The following is a 27,229-nucleotide window of genomic DNA, read 5'->3' on the forward strand; positions in this document are numbered from 1 at the left end:
TGCCTTACGTGTCTTTGCTCGTATGTAACGTAATGTTTGCACAGAATTAAGAATTTCACTGCAAGAATTATACACTGTTTAACACTCTGTACATGTCAAATAAAGAACCTGAACTTAAACTAGAACTGTATGTTAAATAAAGTCTCCAGGAGCCACTCTATCCTGATCCCAATCCGTCCTTTACTTTACTAACTTTACATTACTGACTTTACGACGCTCACATTCACCTGAACTCTAACACACCTGTTTCCTGTTTTCATTCCGTCAACTCAGTGTATTTCAGGAACTCTTTCTGTTCAGTTTCTTTCCTTCTTGTGAATTTTTTTTTTTCAGTTGTAATTCCGAGCAGTTCTCTATCTCACTGATTTTGACCATTTTGCTTTCTCTGTTTTTTTTTTTGTTTTTTGTTTGATGCTCTGTTTGACTTCTGCCAGTTTTGACCATGATTCTGTCTGCTGATTAGGATTGTTAATAAAGATTAAGCTGATGTTTACATCCCTCTCCCCTCCAAATTCATGAGACTGCTGCTAACATCATTCTGCATCAGGTCATCTGTGTATGTGCTGGTGAATCAATGTGTTCTGTTAAAATCAGAAATCAATAACATTTCTTTGAGCTTTCACTGACCTTGCCATACCCTTTAACTACCCCAATGAGATACATTAAGTTTACTGTAAATGTTACTCACCACACAGTGGGGAAAAAAAGCATAGCCTGATGAACATGAAATAAATCTATTCATAAATCAATATTCATTGGTTTATGACAGATAACTCTACCCATGTGTGTATGGCAGAATTCTTCTTTAAAACCTAACACATAAACAAAGAACTATTCATTTTTATTGCTTTGTAAAACTCTCTGACAGACAGTACAAGAAAAAAAGAAATAAACGAATAACTCAGTGGAAATCTAATCTAGAACACTACACATTCAAGTTGGGGAAATATATGCTAGCTAAGCTCACACATATGCTGTCTGATAATAATACATTGAGAATAAACAACGAGAACATCCAGCCCTGTCATACACACTACTATTTTCATTCTGATATTTATATAACTTGCATCACATGCTCACCTTAATAAACTGGGCCATTGCTTGCATTGAAATAATTAGCTTTTTTTTATTTCTGAATTTACTTAAACATCTTTTGTGTGTTGTTAACGAAACACATCAAATTATTATTATTATTATTTTTCACTTGGGAAAAACCTGTCATTTGTGTGCACTGTTATGCTTAAGTGTTGAACACTTACTGATATTTAACAGGATTATGTAATTGTCCATTTAAAATATCAAAAAAATTTTTCTTATGAAACAGAGATCGAACTAATTGACACCACAAATGTTCACAAGTCACTTTTTGCAATTTTGAGTCACGTCTCAAGTCTCTGAGCTTGTCTCTAATGTCAACCCGTTGCTGGTTTGCACTGGATATTCTGGGTGTTTTGTATTTGGACATGCTTTCCTAGCTTTAACATTATTTTGGAGGTGCCCTCTGTCAAGATCTCGCCTTGGTCATGCCCCTATATACTGCTGGGATTGGGAATCTACTATTTTGTCTACTGTTTGATTAATACTTTGATTTCAGACACAGACATTTTTTTAGAGCGCTATTTACAGTACGTGTGTGTATGTGTGCGTGTTATGAACCACACACAGGAGGTTGTTCTCTGTTTGTTTTGCTTTGTGTCCAGGTTCAGAGTCACATGCTTTTGCTACCCTGCAATCTTACTTCCAGGTTCCTCGTGCTGTCTGTCAGCAAATGCTTGAGATGTTATTTAAGGGACCGCCGGATTGGATTCAACAGCTGAATGCTCATTTCTTATAGTGTGACCCAAACCTTGTAATTGATCTTGAGACTTAGCCTTAGTTGAGACTTAAACGACATTCCATTGAAGGTCATAACTAGTAATTTCTGACTTCCATCTAGGAAAAACCAAAGAAAACGCCCCCTCAACTCAGAATTTGTGCTCAGGAACTCAGGAAGGTCATCTCAACCCAGAGTTCAGGAAGTGACATCAAATCAACATGGCTGCTCACAGCAACAACAGTTTCAATGAGTTATATATTGTATATACACAAGTATTTGCTTTGGATCAATCAACATACAGATGTATTAGCTTGTTAAATCTATAACACTGACTATACAGCTTTGAGGAGGAATATATAGATCAGTCATCACAGTTAGCTGGCTAGCTTGTTGCTAACAAAATATGAACATGGGAGGCATCCATGGTTTTTTCCCACTTTGTAGCTCAAACACACAGAGGTCAAAAATGACATTGTTCCGAGTTCCAGCTTCCCTCTTCCAAGGTAAGTCATGCATCTCTGTGCACTGGCTAGGTAGAGGAAGTCTTTTATTTATATTTTTCTTTGCTGTTACAGGAACGCTAGCATGTGCTGGAACTGTAGCTCGGGGTATTTGTTTGCTATTTTGGCCTAGGCCTGCCTGATGTTATTTACTGAAGGCTGTGTAAATACTGTTAATACACTAGAGCTGCTGTAATTTGTGAGAAAGCTGCCCAGTGTGTTTCCTTTTATATATGTGAAAATCACATTTGCAATACACACACGTTCTTTTACAGTCCCGACCCTAGACTGGGAGCAAACAGTGCGTAAGTATGTGATTTGGACTTTAGGCTTCTGAGTTTCCCACTCACTACATGCAACATTAGTTAGATTCTGTCTCAACACTTGTTAATCCATGGCTGAACAGGGTCTCATAGTTGCTCTCCAGACTGGCCTGAATGAAAAACACAAAGCTAAATATGCAGCTCAGATGCTCACAAAGCCGTCTGGGGCAGCAGAAGCACATTCCGTGGAAATTAATCACCTGTGAAAACTATGGAACTGCAAAATAATGAAGCCAGAATGAGCCTGATTTAGCAACTCTGACAGAATTCACTTGGCCATGGCTAATGTAACTCAGGAATTAATTACAAGTCTTCTGACCTGTAAACAACTGCAGGACTCACAAACATCTGAGCTTTGCTTTGTTCTCACACAATAAGAATAAATAGATCACCTCATATCTGGCCTGATTTTATTTTTATTTCTTGTCATAATACAGATGAATTAAAAAGAAACATTACTGGTCTGAATAGCAAACAGAGCAATGATGATACGAAATTATGCAACCAGTTGATGGGTAATCTGTACGGACGAGTAACTGTCAACACTCTGAATGCTTGCTAAATGGTTCGCATTATAATTTATCCTCAGTCCGTAACTATTAGTTGCTTAAACTTAAACATTAAAAGTCTAATTCGCAATGATACATCAAATCCCCAGAACCAGGCAATTTATTACTTATTCACAGCACTGCTAAATTCTGGAAACTGTTTGGTCAGAAGGTGTTGATTAATTTTCTACAGCAGCAGCTTGGACAATAGTGTCAGCTGTAATTTAAATCGTAGGTTATATTAATGAGCTCGTTCTAATATGTTATCATTTCTATAGTGACAACTTATACAGGACTTCACATAATGTAAGTCTAATAATAATTGCATTAAAAATGTGCTGTTATCATTGATAAGGTGAAGTTCTCTGTAAGGTGAACTTTATTTAACATTTATGGAAGGAGTCTCCAGTGTCAGTACATTGTAAGGGTCAGTACGTTTGTGCAACAGTCTTCATGACACATGACTTTGTGTGTTCTTGGTAACATGGCAAGCTGCCTTTTTTTGGTCTTATGAGGGGATGGTGAGGGAATGACTGTTTAAAGCTGTTATAACAGTGTTTTGTGGACGTTCCAAAACATTAAATGCAACTATAAATGGATAAAAAGTGCATTGTGTATTCTTTAATTAATAAAAAAATTTATAATTTGCAAATTGCTGTGGTATAAGAGGCAAAAAGCCCTTCGGGACATGCTGATATTGGAAAATAATCAGGACCTCGCTTCGCATCAGGACGCATCACACTGCATTATTTGGGCAATTTAGGCAAATAATAAGGTCAACCTGTTTTGGATTGATTGTATATTGGGACATATGTTGATGAGGATCTGGGATCTATTTAGCCGAAGCTATAATAGCTACGAATGCAGGCCAGAGTAAATTTAAAAGCCATATTCCAATATGCACATATACAAATGCTCCATTTTTGTGAGCAGTCACAATACATGACACCATGTGCCTCAGAATAGAACTATTTTCATTACATTAACTCAATACCATCAACCATCTATTAATCAGTAGCCAATAAAGCCAATGTTAGTTGACTACACTGACTCAAAAGAAAACATTAAGAATGTAAGCTGTCTAGACTGTAGCATTCATTTTTAATGCATCTACTTCACCTGAGGCACTAAACATGTTCAGAGCTGGATGGAAAATGAGTTTAAAAATGAGCCCTGTGAGTTGAGCATCCCAATCGGTCCTCAGAAATTGTTCTGAGTCTAAAGGTAAACCTAAAGCATTTTTAAGCATTTCATTGCTAATGCATTAATGATTTGCAGGTAAAAACAAGACGATGTACAGCTAACTCTGCCAGACCTCGCAGCATTTATCATGCAAATGTCATCGGTAAAGGGGCTCTGATGGGATATTGTAATTTATTTCGTCTTTTGCATCTTACTGCTGAGAAAAATACCTATGTATAATGCCAGCAACAGTGCTGTGCCTGATCCACTCATAATAACACAACACCTACAACATGTCAATGTCACTGCTGTGCTAAGAATGATCCACCGCCCAAACATCTGCGACTGGTCCTGGGCAGTGTCCTGTGGACGGGGTAGGAGGTAGGTGGCAGGTTTTACACAACAACACATGGAATGCAGTCAGGAATTGTACACAAACTGCACCTATTCTTATTAGAAATGCCACATGAATTACACATGTGGTTTTTGGATACTTCACGTGTTCTGTTTCACATGTTTTTCAGATATACGACTCCTACTACTACTACTACATGTGAGCACATACTTTAATATTCTCATAATCAAGTGAAAAAAATTATGATCATGTCTGAAATGTATTTGATTTATCTTTAAGGGATGAGAATCACTGCTGATTTTTTGTAAATGCATAATTAAATTTATGTGTATATATATATATATATATATATATATATATATATATATATATATATATATATATATATATATATATATATAAAACTTCGCTACATTTATTTTTACTCACTGTTACAGAGTAAGAAATTACAATGCATTTAGCCCCATAAGACTGTAAGCCAATTAAATGGTATATGCAAATTTTAAATAATTCAATTTAAATCAAAATTAAGTGTTTTCCTGCCAGCTTAAAGTTTACACTTCACCACCAAATGCTGAGTCAGCAGTAGCAACGTCTGAGACAATGGCAGCACATGAGCATCCCCTACCCAATTTTTCAGCTATCTTCAGTTTTAAATGCTTCAAAGGAAACAGAATGATAATAATCTGCGAATTAAGCGAGCCGAACCCTGTGGAGATATTGGCTTTTCACAGCTCAACATTCAACTGGAAACATGTAAGCCATTAGCCATCAGTATGGAACTTAAGATGTCACTGTGAGGTTCGTTAGCGATCGTCTGTTGTGTTAAATATACACTAAGTGCTGCTACAGCCTATAGGGAGTACTCAGGATAATGTGTAAGATAGCTAACTAGTCAACAAAAGAACAAAATATAGAAAACAGAACACTATTTCAGACGAGTCAATTGCAAACGTATGAAAAAATAATTACTTACTTGAGTAATTTTCTTGATTAGTTTTTATTTTCCTCGAGTGAATTACTTATTAATTTTTATTTTCCTTAGGTGAATTATTAATACTTTTTAATACTTTTTTTAAAATTAAGTAGCATGTCCTTTTACTCAAAGTCAGTGTGTACTCTTTCTACCACTGGCCTCAATATAACCATTCATTGGAGCATGATGTATGTTTTTATACAGGATTCTACAGCGTTAGTATTTGCTTTTCTTAAAAAATGTGAGTAAAATTCAGACTTTCAGATTTTGAGCCGTACAGCCTACCGCTCTGACTTGATTAGTTTATATTTATTAAAACTCTTTTCCCATGGCAGCCTGCTCTCTGCTCCACCTCCCTCTCTCTGTTTCTCAGAAGTCATAATTACTGCAAAGCTCAGCCTATCGTACAGCAGGTGTAAAAGAACACACTACTCCTAGCTTCAGTCCATTTTTAATTGTGGTTTAAAACTTGTGATGAAAGTTACACATCGCATCGTCACACACATCACGCAATTATTTGTTTGTGTCTGTAGCAACCAGGTATTAGCCAATGTTAGCAAATGCTGGCCAAAGCTATTCGCATTCTAACCTTAAAACGCAGGTGGCTGTGTATTTGTCCCAGGTAAGCTTGTGCTAGTTTATTAGTATCAAACTTTTGCTTTCTGCTCTACCTGTGTGATCGTTACACGGGCATTAAATCCCTTAACACAGGAGCATATTACGATTGCAGCAACGTTACTAGAAAACTGTACAATCACCTCACATTTAAACATGAAGTTGAATGAAAAACGAAGATGCCAGACATCACAAAAGGACAAGGAAGCTAAAAAAAAAATACCAGCTGGCCAAACCACCAGCTTAGCCAGCTTCAATCAAGATAGATTAAAGCAATACGCCATTAACAGCACGTGTGTTATAGTAATTTTATCATGGGTACACTACAGAAAAATGTCATCTTAGCAAGTGAAAATATCTGACATATAGTCAAATTTATCTAGTGTTTCTCATTAGAAGATTACAGTAAACCAAATATAAGATCATTAAACCTATTTCTGGACATTGTTACTCTTTTCAAGCTTGTAGTTTTCTTATTCTATTGGCAGATACTGTAATTTTGCTTCTTTTTAGAAATAAATGCTTAAAATGAGCATAATTAATTGCCAATAGAACAAGACTATGTCAAGCTTGAAACAAGTACAAATGGCTTGAAATAGGTTTAATAATCTTATATTTGGTTCTTAATGATCTTATATTTGCAATCTTATAATAGGAAATATTAGATAAATTTGACTATACTCAAGGTATTTCCACTTGATAAGATGAATTCTTCTGCATTATGTGAAGCGGAGCACCTAAAACCCACCTAGCCCTGATAAAATCACTGTAACAAACACCCTTGAGTGGCTTACTGCTTTTATAAAATGTCGACAAAAACAATATGATAAAATGCCGTTTCAATTAATGATTTATATTAATTAATTTATATTATTAATAATATTCTCAATAAACAATTCTTCCTCCCCAAAAAGTAGTCTGTTAGCAATAAGCTGTGGTTGCTAAGCAACATAAACGACAATGGTTAGCGTATTCTTTGGACAGAACAACAGCTAAAGTGTAACTTTTTATTGATTCAAACCCTGGCGCATTGATACAGAATTCATTATTGTGAGTCGGTCACAGGTGTGCGTATATCAAGGATTTTCCAAGGTTTTCGGATGTAGCTTAGCCAGATTTATCAACAGAAAATGTCTGTTTTACTTTCCAATTAATATTTTCCAATTAATGTTTGATGGCAAGCAAGTCTTTATGAAATTTGTGCTTGTAAATTTTTGTGTTGCGGTCTTTTATCAAGCCAGGAGCACCAGTGCTTCTTGGCAAAAAGCTAACCTTAGAAGCCTGTAATAATAGGGAATTCTTGCTCTGGTGGTCTGCCAAAAATACTGTGGAGTGTGAGATGTTTGACTGGTATTTACGTGAGTCTGTGTGCTTCCTTTGAGCGCTGTGGCATTTGCTCCTCCTCCATAGAAAACCATATTTGGGATATGAACTGTTGCCTACTACCTGTTGCTAGGCTACACAGAGAGGATGAAACACAAAACATGTATCAAGTGAAAGAGAGAGAGAGAGAGGAAGAGAGAAGTGTATCGGGGTGTGAAAGCATAAAACACACTCACGAATCGCACAACTCTGCATGTGCCCATTCTTACCCAAAAGGTGGAAGATGTATCATTCAGCACCTGCAATGAACTTCGAGTCACACTGCATCCTGAATCTTTCACCAAGAAATAACTACAACTGCAACTTTCACCACGGCATAGCAGAGTAGCCAAACAATACAGACTAGAATGTGATATTTTGAAATGGATGTAATATATAAACAAGGGAGTTGTTTTTTGGGGAGTTTTTTGAGCTCTCCAAAAATATTGGTCTGTTGAGAGGAGCTTTAGCCGAAGCACTGCAATCAATATAGAGAATCTGAGTGCTGATCAATATAGCTGGAGTTAACCACAGGTTGAACAGCATGATTTATTCTTAGCTTATGAGTGCATACTTAGATTTGAGTGAATAACCCGGCCAGTCCATTAAGGCTGAACATTGCCCTTTTGATCTGGCATTTAACAGAGAACAGACTAAGCATGCTAAAAGTATGTCACCTAAAAATATAGTCCAAACAGCAGAGGAGGCTCGTCCACAGGGACAAGTGGGGCAGAGCCCAACCATATACAGCATATACACCGATCAGCCATAACATTAAAACCACTGACAGGTGACGTGAATAACACTGATTATCTGGTTACAATGGGATATATTAGTCAACAAGTGAACAGTTAGTTCTCAAAGTTGATGTGTTGGAAGCAGAAAAAATGGGCAAGCGTAAGGATCTGAGCGACTTTGACAAGGATGTTACTTTGTGGATGTTACTTTGACGAGTACCACCTACCTAAACATTGTTGTAGACCAAGTATACCCAGCAAATTTAGTCCAAGGTCAGACCGTTTAATGCTCAAAGATATAAAGAAAAACCCAAGAGCTACATCTTGTAAGCTACAGGCTTCTGTAAGCACATTAAATGTTTATGTTCATAACAGCACTATCAGAAAAAGACTGAATAAGGCTTTCATGGTTAGGAAAAATCCCCTTCTCTCTAAAATGAATATGGCAGCACAACTTAGGTTTGCAAAATTGCATCTGAACAAATCACAAAATTTCTGGAACAATATCCTTTGGACTGATGAGACCAAGTTGGAGATGTTTGGTCATCATGCTCAGCGCCACGTTTGGCAAAAAACAAGCACAGCTTATCACCACAAAGGAGAGGTGTCAGGGTGATGATTTGGGCTTGTTTTGCAGCCATAGGATCTGGGAAACATGCAGTTATTGAAACAATGATGAGCTCCACTTTATACCAAAATTTTCTTGAGACAAATATGGGGCCATCTGTCCAGCAGCTTAAGCTGTGCCGAAACTGGGTCATGCAACGGGACAATGATCTCAAGCACACTAGCAAATCAACATATTTATGGCTAAATAAGACAAAAATGAAGGTGTTAGAATGGCCAAGCCAAAGTCCAGACCTCAACCCCACTGAGATGATGTAGCGGGATCTTAAGGGAGCTGTGCATAAACAAATGCTCTCAAACAGCAATGAACTGAAGCAATGTTTTGGGAGAGTGGGCCAAGAGTGGGCCAAATTTCTCCAAAATCAATGTGAGAGACTGATAAACTCCTACAGAGAACGTTTACTCACTGCCCCATTTAAGTCCATAGTGTTATTATTGCACCTAGTGGTCAAAAATTGGAACTGTACCAAGCACTGATAAAAGCCCACTGGGATACGAATCATGCTGCCCCATGCTCGCTGTATGAACATTTCCGGATTTTCAGTTGAGTAGTTGAGTAGAGAGTTGCCAGGTTTTTCTGCTAAATTGGCCTAGCTTAAAAATACAACTCGGCTGCCAAGACCTTGTTATATAACAAATAATTGGAATTGAAACGAACTATTCCGCAAACAAAGGTAAAGTGTAAGTGCAGACAGTGTGTAGGCCATACAGAACCATTTCGACTGTAAGATATATTGCAAAGATTGAGAGAGGGAGAGGGGGATTATGGAGTGGATAAGTTCCGTACAACAGAAATGCGTGTGCACCATGGTGACCTTGTTTCCAAAGCAAAGGCTGAGAAAAAGAAATAAAAAGCATGAATTATTTGGCCCAGTTTCAGGTCTTTTGTGTGGTAGTTGGGCTGGAGATTTAGCTGAAAACTGGCAACCCTGGTTAATGATATTAACCAACCCTGGTTAATGATATTAGCTCTTCTCATTGACGGCAAACACACCTATTTATCGAACACAGTTGAAGAAAGGTACGTCTAAAACCACTCAAAATGAACTGTGTATATATATGAAAAATATATATATATATATACACACACACACACACACACACATATACTTGTTAGTTAGTTTGAGGCTATGTTATTATCCTGTCCCCACCTGCTGCCAACAAGTACAAGCACAGTGCATTCACAAGTACACACAGGTCTTTGTCATCCCATCACCTGGGACTTGTGTACCACATGGCCCCTCAGCTCACACAGTAAACCTCATGCTGAGCTACAATCCCAGGCTTTTATCTCTCCTCATGGGCCCAAATTGATATCTAAGTACGTACATAGCCACCATTATTAAAACGCTAAAATGGACATCACAGAGCAGTACTGGACTAAGGGCGCTTACACACCTATTACTCTGGCTGCTGAGAGGAATCAGAGTGAAATTGATAATTTTGTTTTGTTTTCTCACTGCATGTAATTAAACAAAGCAAAAAAAGTTAGCTGGGAGGCGTGTGAAAACTCATGCGTAAAAGCCATCTGTGCAACACACAGGACGGGCCTCAAGCATTATGACTTCCATATATTTTGTTTTCCAAAACTGGCTCCCACGTGGCGCAACAGAAAAGCTTTCGCTTGTCGTCCGGCAATCGCAAGTTTGAATCCCTATGATGCCATAGCCATCCGTGGCCAAGAGAGCAAAACTGACCATTCTCTCAGAGAGGGAGAGGTGTCATACTCTCTGCCCTATCAATCACAGTGAAACTAGTCACTCATGGGTGTCTGTGCATGCAGAAGTGTGTGTGGGTAGTGCTTTCCTCCAATGTTGCATGAGCAGCAGTTCAAAAAGACATGGTCGGCTGGCTTCACGTCTCTCAGACGAAGCACATGATGGGCTTTGCTCTTCCTGGTTGGTAGCTTCATGTGATGGGGAGACCTAACTGGAGGGTAGGAATTGCTGGTGACTAAATTAGGGTGAAAAATAAAAAGCTGGAATAAATATTCTTTATTTTCTCTTTCATTTCCAGGCCACCCAATCAGATAGTTTTAAATGTTGACCAAATAATTACTTTCATGCTCTTCACACCTCTGAGGTGAGAGATTTTTTTCTTTTTCTTTCTGAGATGTTGTGGCAAGAATTTTTCAACAGTAGAAGAACAATAGAAAAAAATACATGTACAATGCAGATCACTTTATTCGTTCGTTAATTTCTTTGTTTTGCTGTCGATTATACTATGTAGCCTAAAATGAGAGAATAAAAATGTATGGTTTTAACTTAAATAATAATACACAAAACAAAAGACTAAGACTCAAATAAACTAAATCTAATTATGAATATATTAAGGTTAAATAAGAGTGAGAAGTGGCTATTTTTTATTACTGTTAGTACTTGTCTTAATTTAACAATATGAGACTTTGCTGTTAACTGGCTGTTGGCTGATGGCATGTTGGCCAACATGCTGAACTAGATCTAAAAGCATGGCACTTAGGCAGCAGAAGTAATTGTATTTTTCATGTTCCAACATAATAAACTATCTGCATGATTTTGTTTAACATGGCCATGAGATACTAAAGCAAGATCACAAAATTGTTCCCTTTTAATGGATAGGCTGAGCAAATACTAATCCGAAAGAAAAACTACATTTTGAAACACATTAAATATGCTTCGATTTAAATATTTGTGATGTTTGTAGTGATTCTGGTGCTAATTTGTTGGTGTTGGTGTTGTATTTTAGTTATACGTGTGAGAAGAACAAAAAACTCCACAAAGGGACATTGTTAGTGCAATTGCAATGGCATTTAGATTTCGATGTTTGCAAGAAGTGCGAGAATTTCTTTTCTCTCTCACCATTTTTCAGCAACATTATATTAATGAGAAATCCAGTGTAGAATTAATGGAGACAACAAATGTTGGACTCAAAGTTTCAAAATGTGACGCAGCTATATGATGCAGCTGTACTGAGTACTGAGTGTACAGATGAGGAGGTAAGAGAGCTGGACAGACCAAATGACTAAAGCTCTGCTGCATCGTTCTCTTAGGTTGAGATGAAGAAAGGGCCAAATCCAACTGGCACCACTATCAGCGGGTAGTTAAATGGCATTGTGGGTAATTTAGAAACCTGTTTACCAAAATGAAAATATATTACCATGTCAATGAAACAAGTTTAAACTAAGAAACTTAACTCAAAATAAATCTTGGATGTCATTCGAGATGACGTGTAATTATAAAGATTAATACGCAAATTGTCAAGTTTCCCTTTAGGTTAAAAAAAAAAAGTGCAAAATAGACACACCTATTTCGGCAAACGCAAGTAGTACGTAATTGAGTCATGCACAAGTCAGAACGATGTGCTCAATTTCTGCGTTACTCACACTGAATGGCTCTTACGGTGTTCATATTCCAAATGAAGGGCTTGAAGTTAGTTGAGAAGGAAGCATAGTTCTAATGCTCTCCTTCTAGATTATAGCAAATCAAGAAACAAGGTCTCTAGTTGGTTGCTCAGAAATTTCAGAAAGTAACTTGAAATTTACTGAAACATAAAGTCTGCCATAGTGTTATAGAAAGTGCACACTGTGAAATGTGATGCTCGAGGTTAACCCTCTGCTCAGAATGAGACGACTATTTTAGAACCTTGTGGAAAAAAAATTAAAGCATGGCCAAGAGTGGACAGACCATTTATAATAACCTACCTTGTCTTCTGTGTGTCATTTGCCCAGTGGCAGCTCCATCATCCTCACACACAGCAGCATAAATGCCCCTCATCAGACAGATATATGAGGCTACCTGCTCATGCTTTACCTAAAGGCACCCAAGCCTGAGCTGCACATATTGCCAAAAAAGCCCTGAAAACATATCTGGAGAGGAGCTCATTATATGAGAAAAACACTGCTGATGTCAAAACATGGACTTAAGATACAGCTCAGCATCATTCTTCTGTTCTGATGGTGTTACACCAAGTCTGGAGTGTATAAGCTGTAATTCCTGTGCTAATGGAGGCAATACAGGTTTGCTGTTCTGCTGGCCCAAGCCATAAGACTTATTTACCATGTGATGTTTGCCAGTGGCTATTTGAGTTCATCCACATACAGTATATACACTCACTGGCCAGGTAATAGGAAAACCTGCACCCCTGCACATTCATGCAATTATACACTCAGCCAATCATGTAGCAGCTGTGCATTGCATAAAATCATACAGATACAGGTCAAGAGCTTCAGTTTATGTTCACATCAAACATCAGAATGGGGGAAAATGTGATCTCAGTGGCCTTGATGGTGGTTGTTGGTGCCAGACAAGCTGGCTGGAGTATTTCAGAAACTGCTGATCACACACAACAGTCTCTAGAAACAGAATGGTGTGAAAACAAAACAAAAGCAAATCTAGTGAGCAGTATTTCTGCAGGTGGACATACCTTTTCGATGAGAGAGGTCAGAGGAGATTGGCCAGACTGGTTCAAGCTGATAAAAAGGCTACAGTAACTCAAATAGCCACTCTGCAACTGTGGTGAGCAGAAAAGCAACTTAAAACGCACAGCACGCCGAATCCTAAGGAGAACAGCCTACAACAGCAAAAGACAACATCAAGTTCCACTCCAGGTTCAACAGGAATCTGAAGCTACAGGCTTAGACAGTCGAAGATTGGAAAAACATCACCTTTTTTCCAATCTTTGTTTTCTTCACATGTAAACAGTGAAAACGGAGTTTTCTCTGTTTTTCATTTTCTCACATTGCAGGGTGGGTTTGAAAAGCTAAGCTTAATTTTCAGCAAGATATATATATAATTACACACACACACAAACACACACACATACGGGGGTCCAAATACAAAAACGGGACGTACCAAATACTAAAAAACTCTGAAATTTATGCAAATATTTCAAAGATTCTACTTTTCACTCAAGTTGTTGTCAACAATATAATTTGTAACGAAAATTGTTGTATTAAATTAGAAAAGAATGTTAAATTAGAAAAGAACACAGTTGAGGTCAAAAGTTTACATACCCCTTTCAGAATCTGCAAAATGTTTATTATTTTACCAAAATAAGAGGGATCATACAAAATGCATTAAGAGCCGGGGGGGTGAAAACTTTTTGAATTTGAAGATCAGGGTAAATTTAACTTATTTTGTCTTCTGGGAAACATGTAACTATCTTCTGTAGCCTCTGAAGGGCAGTACTAAATGAAAAAATACGATATTTAGGCAAAATAAGAAAAATGTACACATCTCCATTCTGTTCAAAAGTTTTCACCCCCCCGGCTCTTAATGCATGTTTCTTCCTTCTGCAGCATCAGTGAGCATTTGAACCTTCTGTAATAGTTGCATATGAGTCCCTCAGTCGTCCTCAGTGTGAAAAGATGGATCTCAAAATCATACAGTCATTGTTGGAAAGGGTTCAAATACACAAAAAATGCTGGAAAACCAAAGAATTTGTGGGACCTGAAGGATTTTTCTGAAGAACAGCAGGCAGTTTAACTGTTCAGGACAAACAAGGGACTCATGAACAACTATCAGTAAACAAAAAAACACAGCTGTGGATCATTCAGGTAACAGCACAGTATTAAGAATCAAGGGGATGTAAACTTTTGAACGGGGTTATTTTTATAAATTCAGCTATTATTTTCTCTTGTGGACTATATGAAAACATCTTTTATGTGAAATATCTTATTCAGGTCAGCACTAAATAAACAATAACATGCACATGCATCTTATTTTGGTAAAATAATAAACATTTTGCAGATTCTGAAAGGGGTATGTAAACTTTTGACCTCAACTGTATACTGTGTGTATATATATATATATATATATATATATCAGAAATCTCTATCTCACTTTACACTTTAGAAGAAGAAGAACATCCATAAACCCCTCTCACTGCTGTATTTCTTTTGTTATTATCCCATCATTGCTCTACGAACCAAACAATTCTGACTGATCCACCTGCCCTGGAGGCAGGATACTTGCAAAGCTTCATGCTATATTGAACACCGCTGATATCATATCTATGTGAAACTTCACAGCTGATAACCTTGTGTCTGGTTCAAATTGCTCCGTACCATCCTGAGCTCATCACTTCACACAGCCTGACTGGATTACTCTGTTTGAAAGGTGGTACTGCTAAATGCTAAATGCACTGATACATAGTCTTTCCCTGTGCTCACTGAATCTAGACAAAAGAGAGATAGTCTTTACAAAACAGTTCAACAGAGTTTAGGGGGATCTGCAAAGTTTAATTCAAATTCCATGCTTTCGCTATGTACTGCACATATTAGTTAGAGAACAAAGCCCTCAAAAGTTGCTACTGGCATACAGAGCACTTCCATTTAGCCATTTATTCTGCATTATAAATAGCAATCATCGGGAAATGTCACCGCTGAAAGCTACTAACACTTTAGAAAGGCACTGCTATTTTTTTAAGTGGAGTGCTCCCTATCATTTATTGCTCTCTGCCAGTTCATCAAAAATGCATTTTGGTTTGAGCTTCACTGGACCTAACAATGATTTATTTGGCTTGAATCAGTCCAAACAGAGGTTTAACTGGAAACGAACCCTGGCTAATTTTTACCTAAAGATCCCAAAATCCAGACTCTCCTTCTGCCACTTTCCCCAGCAAGATATTAGGATTGTTCACAGTTTCTCATAAAAATAATAATATCTCTTCTATATTATGCATTTGAAATTTCAGTACCAAAAATTAATAAAGCTGAAAGAAATCATTCCCAAAGTAATTTCATTTGTGTTATGATCTGAGCCATTAACATTTTGAGCTACGGCACCAAGCTGGGCTACGACTCAGTCTCCAAAATGTATCTGCGCTGCTAGAGATCAGACACGAAACACAGAAAGGATTCAAGAAACACAATCTGACAAGTGCTGTGGTTATCAGCAGTATGATCTTACTAAACCGCCTGATCTTTCACCTTCTCCTGCTGCTTGCCATAAACGTGCATCTGTGCAAATCTCTGTCTTTCACACACACGCATACACACACCCATACACACACCCATACACACACCCATACACACACTGCGGACTGTATAGATTAATCTAATACTTTTGCTAGTGGATGCTGTGGGGAGCTGTCAGGTAATCGGGGCAGTGATACATAAAGAAATTCAGGAAAATGTTAAAAGAAAGCAGACTTAATGCATTTTGTACTTTACATTATATATAGCCAGATCTATAGTCACTGTGTTAAATTCATCAGGGAAAGATTTTTTAGTTTTTCTTCTTTAATACATCACTTTAAAATCACTTCAAGCACTAAAATCAAAAGCACTGTGGCCTACTCATTTCTGTTGTGACCAGCACTATGCGAAAAAGACTGCATTCAGAATTCAGTACAGCGGCACGTCCAGACTGATCCAGACTCCTTTTCAGATGCTACTGAGATGGGAATTGGACAGAAAACTCTCCCAGATGTAGACATAGCTTTCACAGCCAATGGAAGGCCAGTCACTGAGCTATGAGGAGTTCTCTGATGATGGACACGAGCTTCCATGCTGCGCAGCCACAGTTTCAGAATCAGTGATTCAGTGGAGCTGCCAGCTTGTCCACACGAGTGCATTTCAACAATTGGTAATTTCTTAAATGGTGTAATATGAGACACTGTTTTATACTGTACACATGTACACATTTTTGTCAGTAACTATATAGACTAAAGAAGCACTGTGTCATGCATTCCTCCTTTCAGTGAGCACTATGGCTCTTGGCACATATCATGACTCCCAGCACAAACAATGCAGCTCTGTGTGTTTATTTCATGTCTTGTCTCCACCCCTGTCTTGCCATTGGTTTATCTCATGATCATTCTGACCAGTTTTCAGTTCCTCCCTTGATTAGTTTGTGTGTTTAAGCTCTGGTGTTTCATCATCTTGAAACAAAGTCTTTCCATGCTTTACTTTTTATTAATTCCATGCCTTGGTTCTCATGTGTCCTTGTTCCCTGGTTTGTGTATTTCTAGTTGGATTTCTTGGTTTTGTTCTGTGCCTGGGTTTATATTAATGATTATGGATATTCTCTCTGCGATGATGCCTGCCTGTTCTTTGACCTACGCTCTGGATTATAAGGATTTCTGGTTTGCCCCTAATAATGTACACGCTGATTTCATTTCCTTACATTTTGCGCGGAAGCTGGAAATGTAATTTCTAGCTTAATGGCCGCTAACTGATGTTTAGTTAACTGACGGTAACTAATTTGATGTTTTCTTAGCTGTTGTTTATCAGCATTTATACCATGTTAAATTCTCGAATCTGACTTGATCAGAAGCTCTCAGGTTCATATTCATGCACTCATTCTAATATATTATCATTTCTATAGTAAAAACTTTGCACTTTCTGGTTTCTCTGTAAATGTCAAGCTGTGTTTTTCTTGTCTTATTGCCTTCAAGAGAGAGAAAAATAAGAAGCTGGTGAGGGAATTACAGTTTATAGCTGTAAGTTATAACAGGAACTAACTTGCCTCATTTCACAACATTAAATGTAACTACAGGTATAAGAGAAATAAAACAATTCTGGAAATGCCACCCTGTCATTGACTCTTTTCCTATAACAGCACACCATGTCATGTTTTATTCTTTACTTAAGTGCACAAATAAAACAGCATATAATGCTACTCCTGAGATACCAGTGATCCTGACTCCTTCTGCTCTCCACGACCTGCCTGGTCCGTCCTGATGCCCTACTTCTTTTTGGAGTTCTCATCACCTGAAACTCACTCGCTGCTGCTAAAGATGGCCCCACATGGACAGCCTAAAGATCACCGTGTGATTATTGTGGATGGTACTACATAGAAACCATAAAGATGGCTGTGGATGTTATTCCTTGGATAGCTTTAGGACTACAATTGCTAAGACTAAGTTTTGCACTCGAGTCTCCATCGTTGAACAGTTGATAACATCAGTTTGATACAATAGACTTTAACTTAAAACTATAATGAATTCAGAAATGTCTCTGACTCTAACATTCATAAGCTGCTCATAAGCTCATAAGTTCCTCTTTACACAACTGCACTCTTTGACTATATAAGTATACAGTTATAGAATGAGAAATTATTTATAATCACACTATCCAGCTTCAACCACATGAGCATGGGTTCCCTTTTGAGTCTGGCTCCTCTCAGGGTTTCTTCCTTATGTTGTCTCAGGGAGTTTTCTTAAACACTAAAAATTTATACCAGGAATTGATATATTTCTGTAAAACTGCTTTGTGACATTTGTCCATTGTTAAAAGTGCTATACAAATAAAATTGAATTGAATTAAATAGTGATGTCCTTAATCAGTTTTTGCTTTAACTATTGACTAGTCAACTACTTTTCTGACTCTCTCTCTCTCTCTCTCTCTCTCTCTCAAACACACACACACATACACACACACACAAAATGTAGGCTACAGAAGAACAAAGAGACAGAACAAGGCAAACAGGTGAGATGGAGTTAGAACCCTGAAGCCAAGATGGTGTACAGTACCTTGGGCAGCATCAGGGTGGATGATGGTAGTAGTGGGTGGGGGGGTTGTGGTGAGAACATCTAAATGGGAAACAAAATAAACACACACACACACACACACACACACACACAAGGCAGATAGTGAAAAAAGGGAAAAGGCATTCTGAAAGGACTGGAGGTTAGTGCAATACCAGAGAAATCTGACAGAATTCTCTCAAACTATTATTATTTAAAATAAAAAGTGTGATTAATTATATATACATTATTATATAATAATGTTACAAGTGACTAATTCATGCCTTCTGCATTATTAAGTTATTTATTCAACATGAAGGCCCATAAGAGTCTGTTTTTATACTATGCATGTAAATTATTACTTTTTCTGATGCATATTTTCTGAGCAACACCCAGGGAAAAAAAAGCTCCTCAGCCCAGCATGCATCTTCAACAGACCTGATCCTGGTGTGATATACTGTATTACGATAATGGCTAACTAAATGTACAAGATAACATACAAACCCACACCACGTAATGTACTGATGGCTTCCAGACACGTTGAGTCTTTGTGCTGTTGATGTACAAGCCTGTCTGGAATGTGCACATCGACTCACCTTTTTTTTTTTATTTTCCCCCACCAACACACGGGCCCCTTGCTGGGAAAAAGTCGCAGTGGGCAAAATTGGCTGGCTGTCTCTAGCACTTTATTGTCTGTGCTCCATCAAAAGATCTCAGTAGGGATCTGAACATTTCCTCTCTAATGATAAAACATCAAGAGCGGCGTAGTGTCTGTAGATGCGGGAGCCTGAAGCCAGGCCTCGCCAGAAACGTTGTGGAGAATTCTGCGTGTCTGCTGGTACAGTGGCAGGCGGGGTATTGGAAATGTCAGCGCCTCCTTGTAGAAATTGTGCATGCAGTAGAGATGGCCACCGCCAAAGGTCTGAATGGGATGTGGCATGCATAATAGTCAAGCAAACAAGAATTTTCCACAGGCAATTTGCAGGCCGGCTGACTCTTGGTTCAAAATTATGAGCGCTGAAATATGAATGCAATTTTGGAGTGCAATATTTTTTGTGGGCCATGAAGACGAGAACGGGGAATTCAAATCATACGGGCATCACAAGCGGGATTCTGACAACTTGTGACTTGCTTCCTAATCTCACCCATGATTTGTCTTGTCTCTGTTTCTCTTCTGGGCTCAGTAACAGAAGATATCGACTTGATGTCAATTGATTTACACAGAACAGAATGAGGGGGCTTCCATGTTCACATCGATTACATAATTGACTAAGATTATTTTAGATAATCATGACTAACCATTAGCTCATGTTTCCACAAATGCATGTAATTGGTAAACAAGGTGTTGATTCTCAATTAGTTTAAGAAAATAATCTAATTGCTACACCATTATATTTTAATCGTTAATATCAGGCAAAAGCTTTGTGTAACTATTTGTGATAAATTGTCATATTTAGAGCAGTTGTAACTTGACTGATCTCGCTATGTGTTTTAATACATACTTATTGATTACGCTGCATTTTCTTTGCAATTTTTCCACAGTAAAAAAAAATGATAACAATAATGGTTACACTACTGCCATGCTTATAAGACTGGCACAAATTAAGCAGAAAAAAATATTAAATCGTTAATTATACCACTGTTAAATTCTCAAATCTGGTTGGTCAAATGGTGTTGATTAATTTTCTATAACAGCAGCAATATTACAGTCTGCTAAGCAAACTTCAGGTTTATATTGATGCACGATACATTATCGTTTCTATAGTAACAGCTAACTTAGGGACTTTGAAACATGTGAAACATATAACAAAAAAATGAAACAAAAATATAATTGTTGATATGTTGATATTTTAAGTTTCTGTGAGGAGATGATTATTTAACGTTTTTTGGAAGGAGTCTCCAGTGTCAACACTTCCTAACAGTCTTCAGAACGGAGTAACTAACTTGTCTTGCGTACGTTCCACAACAGTAGGTATAAATGGTTAAAATGTATGACATGCTCTTTAATAAATAAAAAGAACATTGATAGATGGCAAATTGCTGTGGTGCACTGCAAAAAAAAAAAAAAGACGTCTCATCATGGAATATCTTGGATATAGTCAAAATCATGGAGCATTTTCTATTACAAGATTACAATAAACCAGATTATTAGATCATTAAGATTATTAAACCTATCTAGACATTTTACTCTTTTTAAGTTTAAGCACTGTTTAGCTTGAAATAGTCTTGTTCTATCAGTAGTTAATCTTGCTAATTTTTAGCATTTCTTTCTAGAAAGAAAACTAATTATCTTCTTATTTATAGAATAAGAAAATTTAAAAACTTGAAATTAGGAGAAATGTCTAGAAATAGCTTGAATAATCTTATATTTGTTTTATGATAATCTTATTATAGGAACTACTAGATACATTTGACTATAATACATACACTATATTACCAAAAGTATTCGGTCACCTGCCTTGACTCACATATGAACTTAAGTGCCATCCCATTCCTAACCCATAGGGTTCAATATGATGTCGGTCCACCTTTTGCAGCTATTACAGCTTCAACTCTTCTGGGAAGGCTTTCCACAAGGTTGAGGAGTGTGTTTATAGGAATTTTTGACCATTCTTCCAAAAGCGCATTGGTGAGGTCACACACTGATGTTGGTCGAGAAGGCCTGGCTCTCAGTCTCCGCTCTAATTCATCCCAAAGGTGTTCTATCGGGTTCAGGTCAGGACTCTGTGCAGGCCAGTCAAGTTCATCCACACCAGACTCTGTCATCCATGTCTTTATGGACCTTGCTTTGTGCACTGGTGCACAGTCATGTTGGAAGAGGAAGGGGCCCGCTCCAAACTGTTCCCACAAGGTTGGGAGCATGATATTGTCCAAAATGTTTTGGTGTCCTGAAGCATTCAAAGTTCCTTTCACTGGAACTAAGGGGCCAAGCCCAACTCCTGAAAAACAACCCCACACCATAATTCCTCCTCCACCAAATTTCACACTCGGCACAATGCAGTCCGAAATGTACCGTTCTCCTGGCAACCTCCAAACCCAGACTCGTCCATCAGATTGCCAGATGGAAAAGCGTGATTCATCACTCCAGAGAACGCGTCTCCACTGCTCTAGAGTCCAGTGGCGGCGTGCTTTACACCACTGCATCCGATGCTTTGCATTGCACTTGGTGATGTGTGGCTTGGATGCAGCTGCTCGGCCATGGAAACCCATTCCATGAAGCTCTCTGCGTACTGTACTTGGGCTAATCTGAAGGTCACATGAAGTTTGGAGCTCTGTAGCAATTGACTGTGAAGAAAGTCGACGACCTCTTTGCACTATGCGCTTTAGCATCCGCTGACCCCTCTCTGTCAGTTTACGTGGCCTACCAATTCGTGGCTGAGTTGCTGTTGTTCCCAAACTCTTCCATTTTGTTATGATAAAGCTGACAGTTGACTGTGGAATATTTAGGAGCGAGGAAATTTCACGACTGGATTTGTTGCACAGGTGGCATCCTATGACAGTTCCATGCTGGAATTCACTGAGCTCCTGAGAGCGGCCCATTCTTTCACAAATGTTTGTAAAAACAGTCTGCATGCCTAAGTGCTTGATTTTATACACCTGTGGCCAGGCCAAGTGATTAGGACACCTGATTCTGATCATTTGGATGGGTGACCGAATACTTTTGGTAATATAGTGTATATTCACTTGCAGTGTGTAAGAGGAATAAAAAGCTTTCGGACATGCTGTTACAGGAAAACAACTGACCACCCTGTCATTGATTATTTCCTACAACTGCATGCTCCTTTGTGTTTTACTCTTTACTTATTTGTACGATAATAATCATTAACCAAGAAAAAAAAAAAAAAAAAACCTGTGACAGGCCTAATTCCACAGAATATCCTAATTCCAGAGAATAACATTACTACCAGGCTTATTTACCAAGCCACTCTGATTTACATTTCCAGCATTTGGCAGACATCCTTATCCAGAGCAACTTACACAATGCTTTGTATCGTCCATCAAAAACATCCTCATGCTAGCACAAATAGGTCAGGCTCTAAGAATATGCAGCTAAGCCGTCCTCAGTGTGCTTAGGTGAAATCTGGAAGTCACAATCGCAAAGCTAACAGATGGACCCTTTACTTTTTTCCTTTTAGCACCTGATTTCTTACACGAAAATATAGCTGTGCTTCGTGCCTCACTGAATGCAACAAAATCAACACTTCAGTAATGTTGTACAGCAAGGAGTAGTTCTTTAGCATAAAAAGGCCCAAATGAGGTCTGCTTTTGGCATGGAGGAGGGAAGTGATGCTAATAATCTAACAAGAAAAGCTCTGATATCCTCTGCGTAATAGGAGTAGGAGTGACAATACTTAGAAAGATGTAAAAATCTGCACAAAAATCACTCGGAAACAGAAAGGAAATAGATTTGAATAGAGTTAAGTGTCAGTTAAGATTTTCTTCAAAAATGCTGACACACTGTTTAGCATTTATGTGATGGCTCAAAACAATGAGTAAGTTTTTTTTTAATACAGGTGATGGCTTTTTATGAGCAATTTATGTAAGAATAAAGACAGGGTTACAGCTGCGGACCATTTAAGTTTAGAGGTTATGCTAGGGTCATCTGACTTGTGTTAGCTAATCTTAGCCAATGTTCTTAATATTTGATAGTGTGTATATAATTGAGTAAAATGAGCTATGTGGAGCTGTTTGTTTGGTATGTTTATTACAATCTTAGCCATGATTAGCTAAAGTTAGCTTGTGGAGATTAGCTAACCTTATGCTACTTGATCAGTTCATAATGAACATGTTGCTCTAATGCTATTTTTATATAATCGTACATTGTCATGTTATGTGAATTAAAATATAACTTATAAAATATTATACAAATTATATGTTGATGTATATATCAGTATTTATTATTATCTGTGCAGCTGTTTTATGATTTTCTGTACCTTCCAATGTTTTGCAGGAATTGGCCTTCAAATGTACATTTATAAAACTTTCAATACAGAATCTTTCAATACAGCTATAAGAAGGCAAATTTTGTGAAAAAAATGCATGAACATACAGTACACAGCAAGGTTAAAGGTGAATTTATCAGGGTGGAGCTGGATCTCACCATAGACTCCTGACATTCATCATTTCATAATCAAATCTGGCCTTTTTTAATATGGGAGAAAAAAATAGAACTTTAAAATACTACAAAAATCGTAGCATACTGTATGTCGGTGGATGAGATGGCGCGACAGGAAGAAGACAGGGAGGATATTTTAATAAATATTTAATAATAAGCATCTCCTACATTTTTACCAACAAAACAGACCAGTCCCGCCTACTTTACCTAGTTTATGCTGGCTCACTAAATCACATGTCAAAGTTGTTTCTTTAGCCAAGAAATCAGAAAATGATAGCTTAGAGATCGCTCCCATATCATTGTAGTAAGAGGTCAAAATTGTAAATGCTGCAATTCTTGTAAACCATAGATGTTGGCACCTCTGAGCTAGAAGAAATGGCTAGTGAAGAATCTACTCATTTTCCTAAATCTGTGGTTCTGACAGTGGGTTCTGTTGAGAAAAAGCAGACAGATGTGGAACTCCTGTCTGTGGGTTCACACTTACATTCCTAACTCTTCCTTTTTGTTATTTCTAAGTAAAAACAAAAAGTAGGTACTGATATGAATGATAAGTCTAGGACTTTACTGTCTTAATGCTGGACCTGAATTTTAATTCTTACTTTTCCTTAAAAATAAATATCATGCTGATGTTGTGTAAAATGGTATAATAATAAGATTGACATTAATATTAAGACAAGTAAAGTGGCCCTGTTTTCCACTGAATGTTCCTAATCGCAGTCCACTGACTGATGAATCAGTGCAGGTCAAATACCACAATTTCCCACAGATTAAAAAGCAAACATGCAATTAGCTGGAGCAGATTGATAAGCTCTATCAACAAATGAAATACATTGCCCGAATGACACCTGCTAGTCTTGTTGCACTACAAAAATGGCAAAAACAAAAAAAAATGCACAAACAAAAAAAGATAAGCAGTACAAACTAATTAGGTGAAGAAATACTCCTGTGAGCAACAAGTATTTAGCTTGATCTTCATCTTGATTTCACTGCTCTTTCAGCCAGGATGTGAAACTTCAAACACTATCACATCAAATATTTGAGCAGTAATTTGCCTATAACCTTGAAGGTATCTGCTACAGCTTTAATTACATTCATTCATTCATCTTCAGTAATGGGTCTATGCTGCTTGCAGTGGATCCGGAGCCTATCCTGGGAATACGAGGCAGGAATACACTCTGGATTGTATAAACAATTTAGAGTCACCAATCCTAGATTCACAGGCTGTATGCTATTTGTCCTATAGAATTCCAAGATTAGGGCGAGCCAATCAAATATCTCAAAAAGCCAATCAAATATCTCAAAAAGGAAGTAAGCAGGCTTTAAAATGTTTAAGAAAACAAACAAACATGTTGGTCACATTTTTGGCACAAATAGCTCAAGCAAAAGCATATAATCTACATATAAAAAAACAAAAGGCAAAGAGGATCACCATTCAATCCACATATATAGCATAAAATAAATTAAAGCTGAAATAATGAGTTGCATTTTCTGCTATTTCACTGCGACTAGTTCATGAGGCACTGTTCATATAAACAAGCTCTCACACTACATATAGGCAGGAAAGGTACAAAACTTACTACCTCTCAACATAATCATAAAGAGTGTCCAACAAAAGCATGTATTCTGAAGTACATTTATTCAGTGCTACAGTTTGCTCTGAATAGTGATGTGTTGTCAGTGAACGAGTCGGCTCATTAATGCACGGATGCTTATTGTACTTGTTAATGCACATAATACAATTTAATGGAGAAAATATCATACTGTGATTTTTTTTCAGGCTGGATCACGATCCAGAATTTTATCATGATTATTTTTCATGCTCATTTTTAAGACTATTTTGCAAAGTTGTTAAACAGACGCCCTAGACCAAAGTATTTACACATTTCAATAACGTGCACTTGTAAAGCATGAATGAAAATATGTTCTGTGAAAGCAATCAAGTATGGATAGAATATTTAAAAATGTTCAATAAAATGTTCATCACCTCCTGAATGTCTTCAGTATTTTGGTCACATTTTTGGAAAGATGATTGACAGACGAGTCAGTATTTAAATATGCGTACATACTAAATATATTAGAGCTGGTTTTACATTTTTATTTATCATTTTTAAAATAAGCTACTCACGTTTCAATTCTTTTGGTGTTAGAAAAACATTTGCATCTCAGTAAGTCAAAACAAGGAGCAATTCTACTTTTAGAGGTCGCTTAAAACCCTAAGTTTCAATAGTTATTATATTCTTGGCCAAGTAAACTGTCATGGCATCACTTCTTCTAGTGCTTACTTGTTTTCTTATAAGGAGTGTTTTTGCAAATGCATTTGTTATTGTTGTTTGCTTCAGCGCTGTTTCTGGATGTGGTAGTGTTACACTCGTGTGTGCTCTCCGTGTTATCTGGCTTTTGACAAATTTCTTTGCAGTGCTTTCTTTGAGGCTAAACAAGTTTGTTATGTTTCCTCGACATGCCAATCTTGCCTTTGCAAATTTTGAAAAAAGCCGTTGTTTTGGTCGTGTCCATTCCATATCCAAACCATCAGTTCCACATAACTGATGTCAAACCTTGTAGGCACCTAAAAGTCAAACCAACTCCTCCGTGTTGTCAGCCACGCTGCTCTGTTGCCAAACAAATTGAGGAAGAATCGTAAGCTAAGGAACTGCCTACTCTTGCTTATTATTGGTTGGTTTGTGTGTCCGCCAGGAAAAACATCAGCTGGACTAGCGAACAGTGTATAGTCGGGTTCATATAACAACGTGGGATGCCACGTCTGAGCTTTTTCAGCTCAACTGACAAAATGTGTTTAGTATCACAGTACTGGTGACATCTCTTTAAAAACAGATCGTGGAGACATTTTAAACTTTCGCAATCTAAAATCAGCATATCGACTGACACTCACACTGACCTGCATGTTTTTTGGACAGTGGCTAGAAATCAGACAACAAACCAGAATGAAATGCACACTCACATCATGAACTAACATCATCATGAAGTAAACGAGTTTTAGGTCTATCTATAACACAGAGAATCACAGGTACCATTCACTATCGCACTACTTGTGGGCTACGACACTCACCAAAAAGAAAACCGTCAGTTATTGTTTTCTTGAAGCGAGCAGCTAAAGCTCCACAAATCATAGAGCCCGTTAAAAGAACTGCAACAGAGCATATTTGTTCTTTGACTTTGGTCAAACTTATAATAGAAAAAAGGGACAGTGAAAAATGTTGTGATAATAATGGTGTATCCATGATGGAACACAAAGAAAAGACGTCAAGTGAGATCAATGACGCTGTTCCCCATGAGACGACTAGGTACAAGTTTGTTACTCACTTTTGAGCAAACGTCCCTGTTATGTGAGGGAAAGATCAACTCTGACAAGCCACAGAGGAACACAGCGGTCCTGGGATTCTCACATCACAAGAGGATTTTGTGTTTGTTAGAACTCATAGAGGTCTGTGATGTTCTGAATCTGTTTTGTTAAACTGATGTAAAAACATGTCATGAGACAGATCTACTTTGTTTTTTTAGAAGACGTGAGCCTGGCAAATGCAACTTGCAAAGCAACAAGAATCCACCAACAATGACTTTCATATTAATCTTTATAATTAACATGTGATCTTTAATGGCATCCAGT

At 37.6% G+C, this 27,229-nt stretch overlaps 1 protein-coding gene across 3 annotated transcripts in view; it reads right to left on the reverse strand.

The window, feature by feature from the left end:
• cadm1b (cell adhesion molecule 1b) overlaps window positions 1-27,229 on the reverse strand; it is a 163,696-nt gene that overhangs the window by 9,039 nt on the left and 127,428 nt on the right. For 2 of the 3 annotated variants that reach the window (XM_026924611.3, XM_026924610.3), the window contains one exon: window positions 18,495-18,554. The exons of the other annotated variant lie outside the window; for it this stretch is intronic. In XM_026924611.3, the coding sequence (XP_026780412.1) occupies window positions 18,495-18,554 (60 nt within the window). The remainder of the gene's footprint in view (window positions 1-18,494; window positions 18,555-27,229) is intronic. 3 annotated transcript variants of the gene reach the window in all.

The sequence above is a fragment of the Pangasianodon hypophthalmus genome, chromosome 14 (assembly GCF_027358585.1).
Source record: "Pangasianodon hypophthalmus isolate fPanHyp1 chromosome 14, fPanHyp1.pri, whole genome shotgun sequence".
NCBI classification, from domain to species: Eukaryota; Metazoa; Chordata; class Actinopteri; order Siluriformes; family Pangasiidae; genus Pangasianodon; species Pangasianodon hypophthalmus.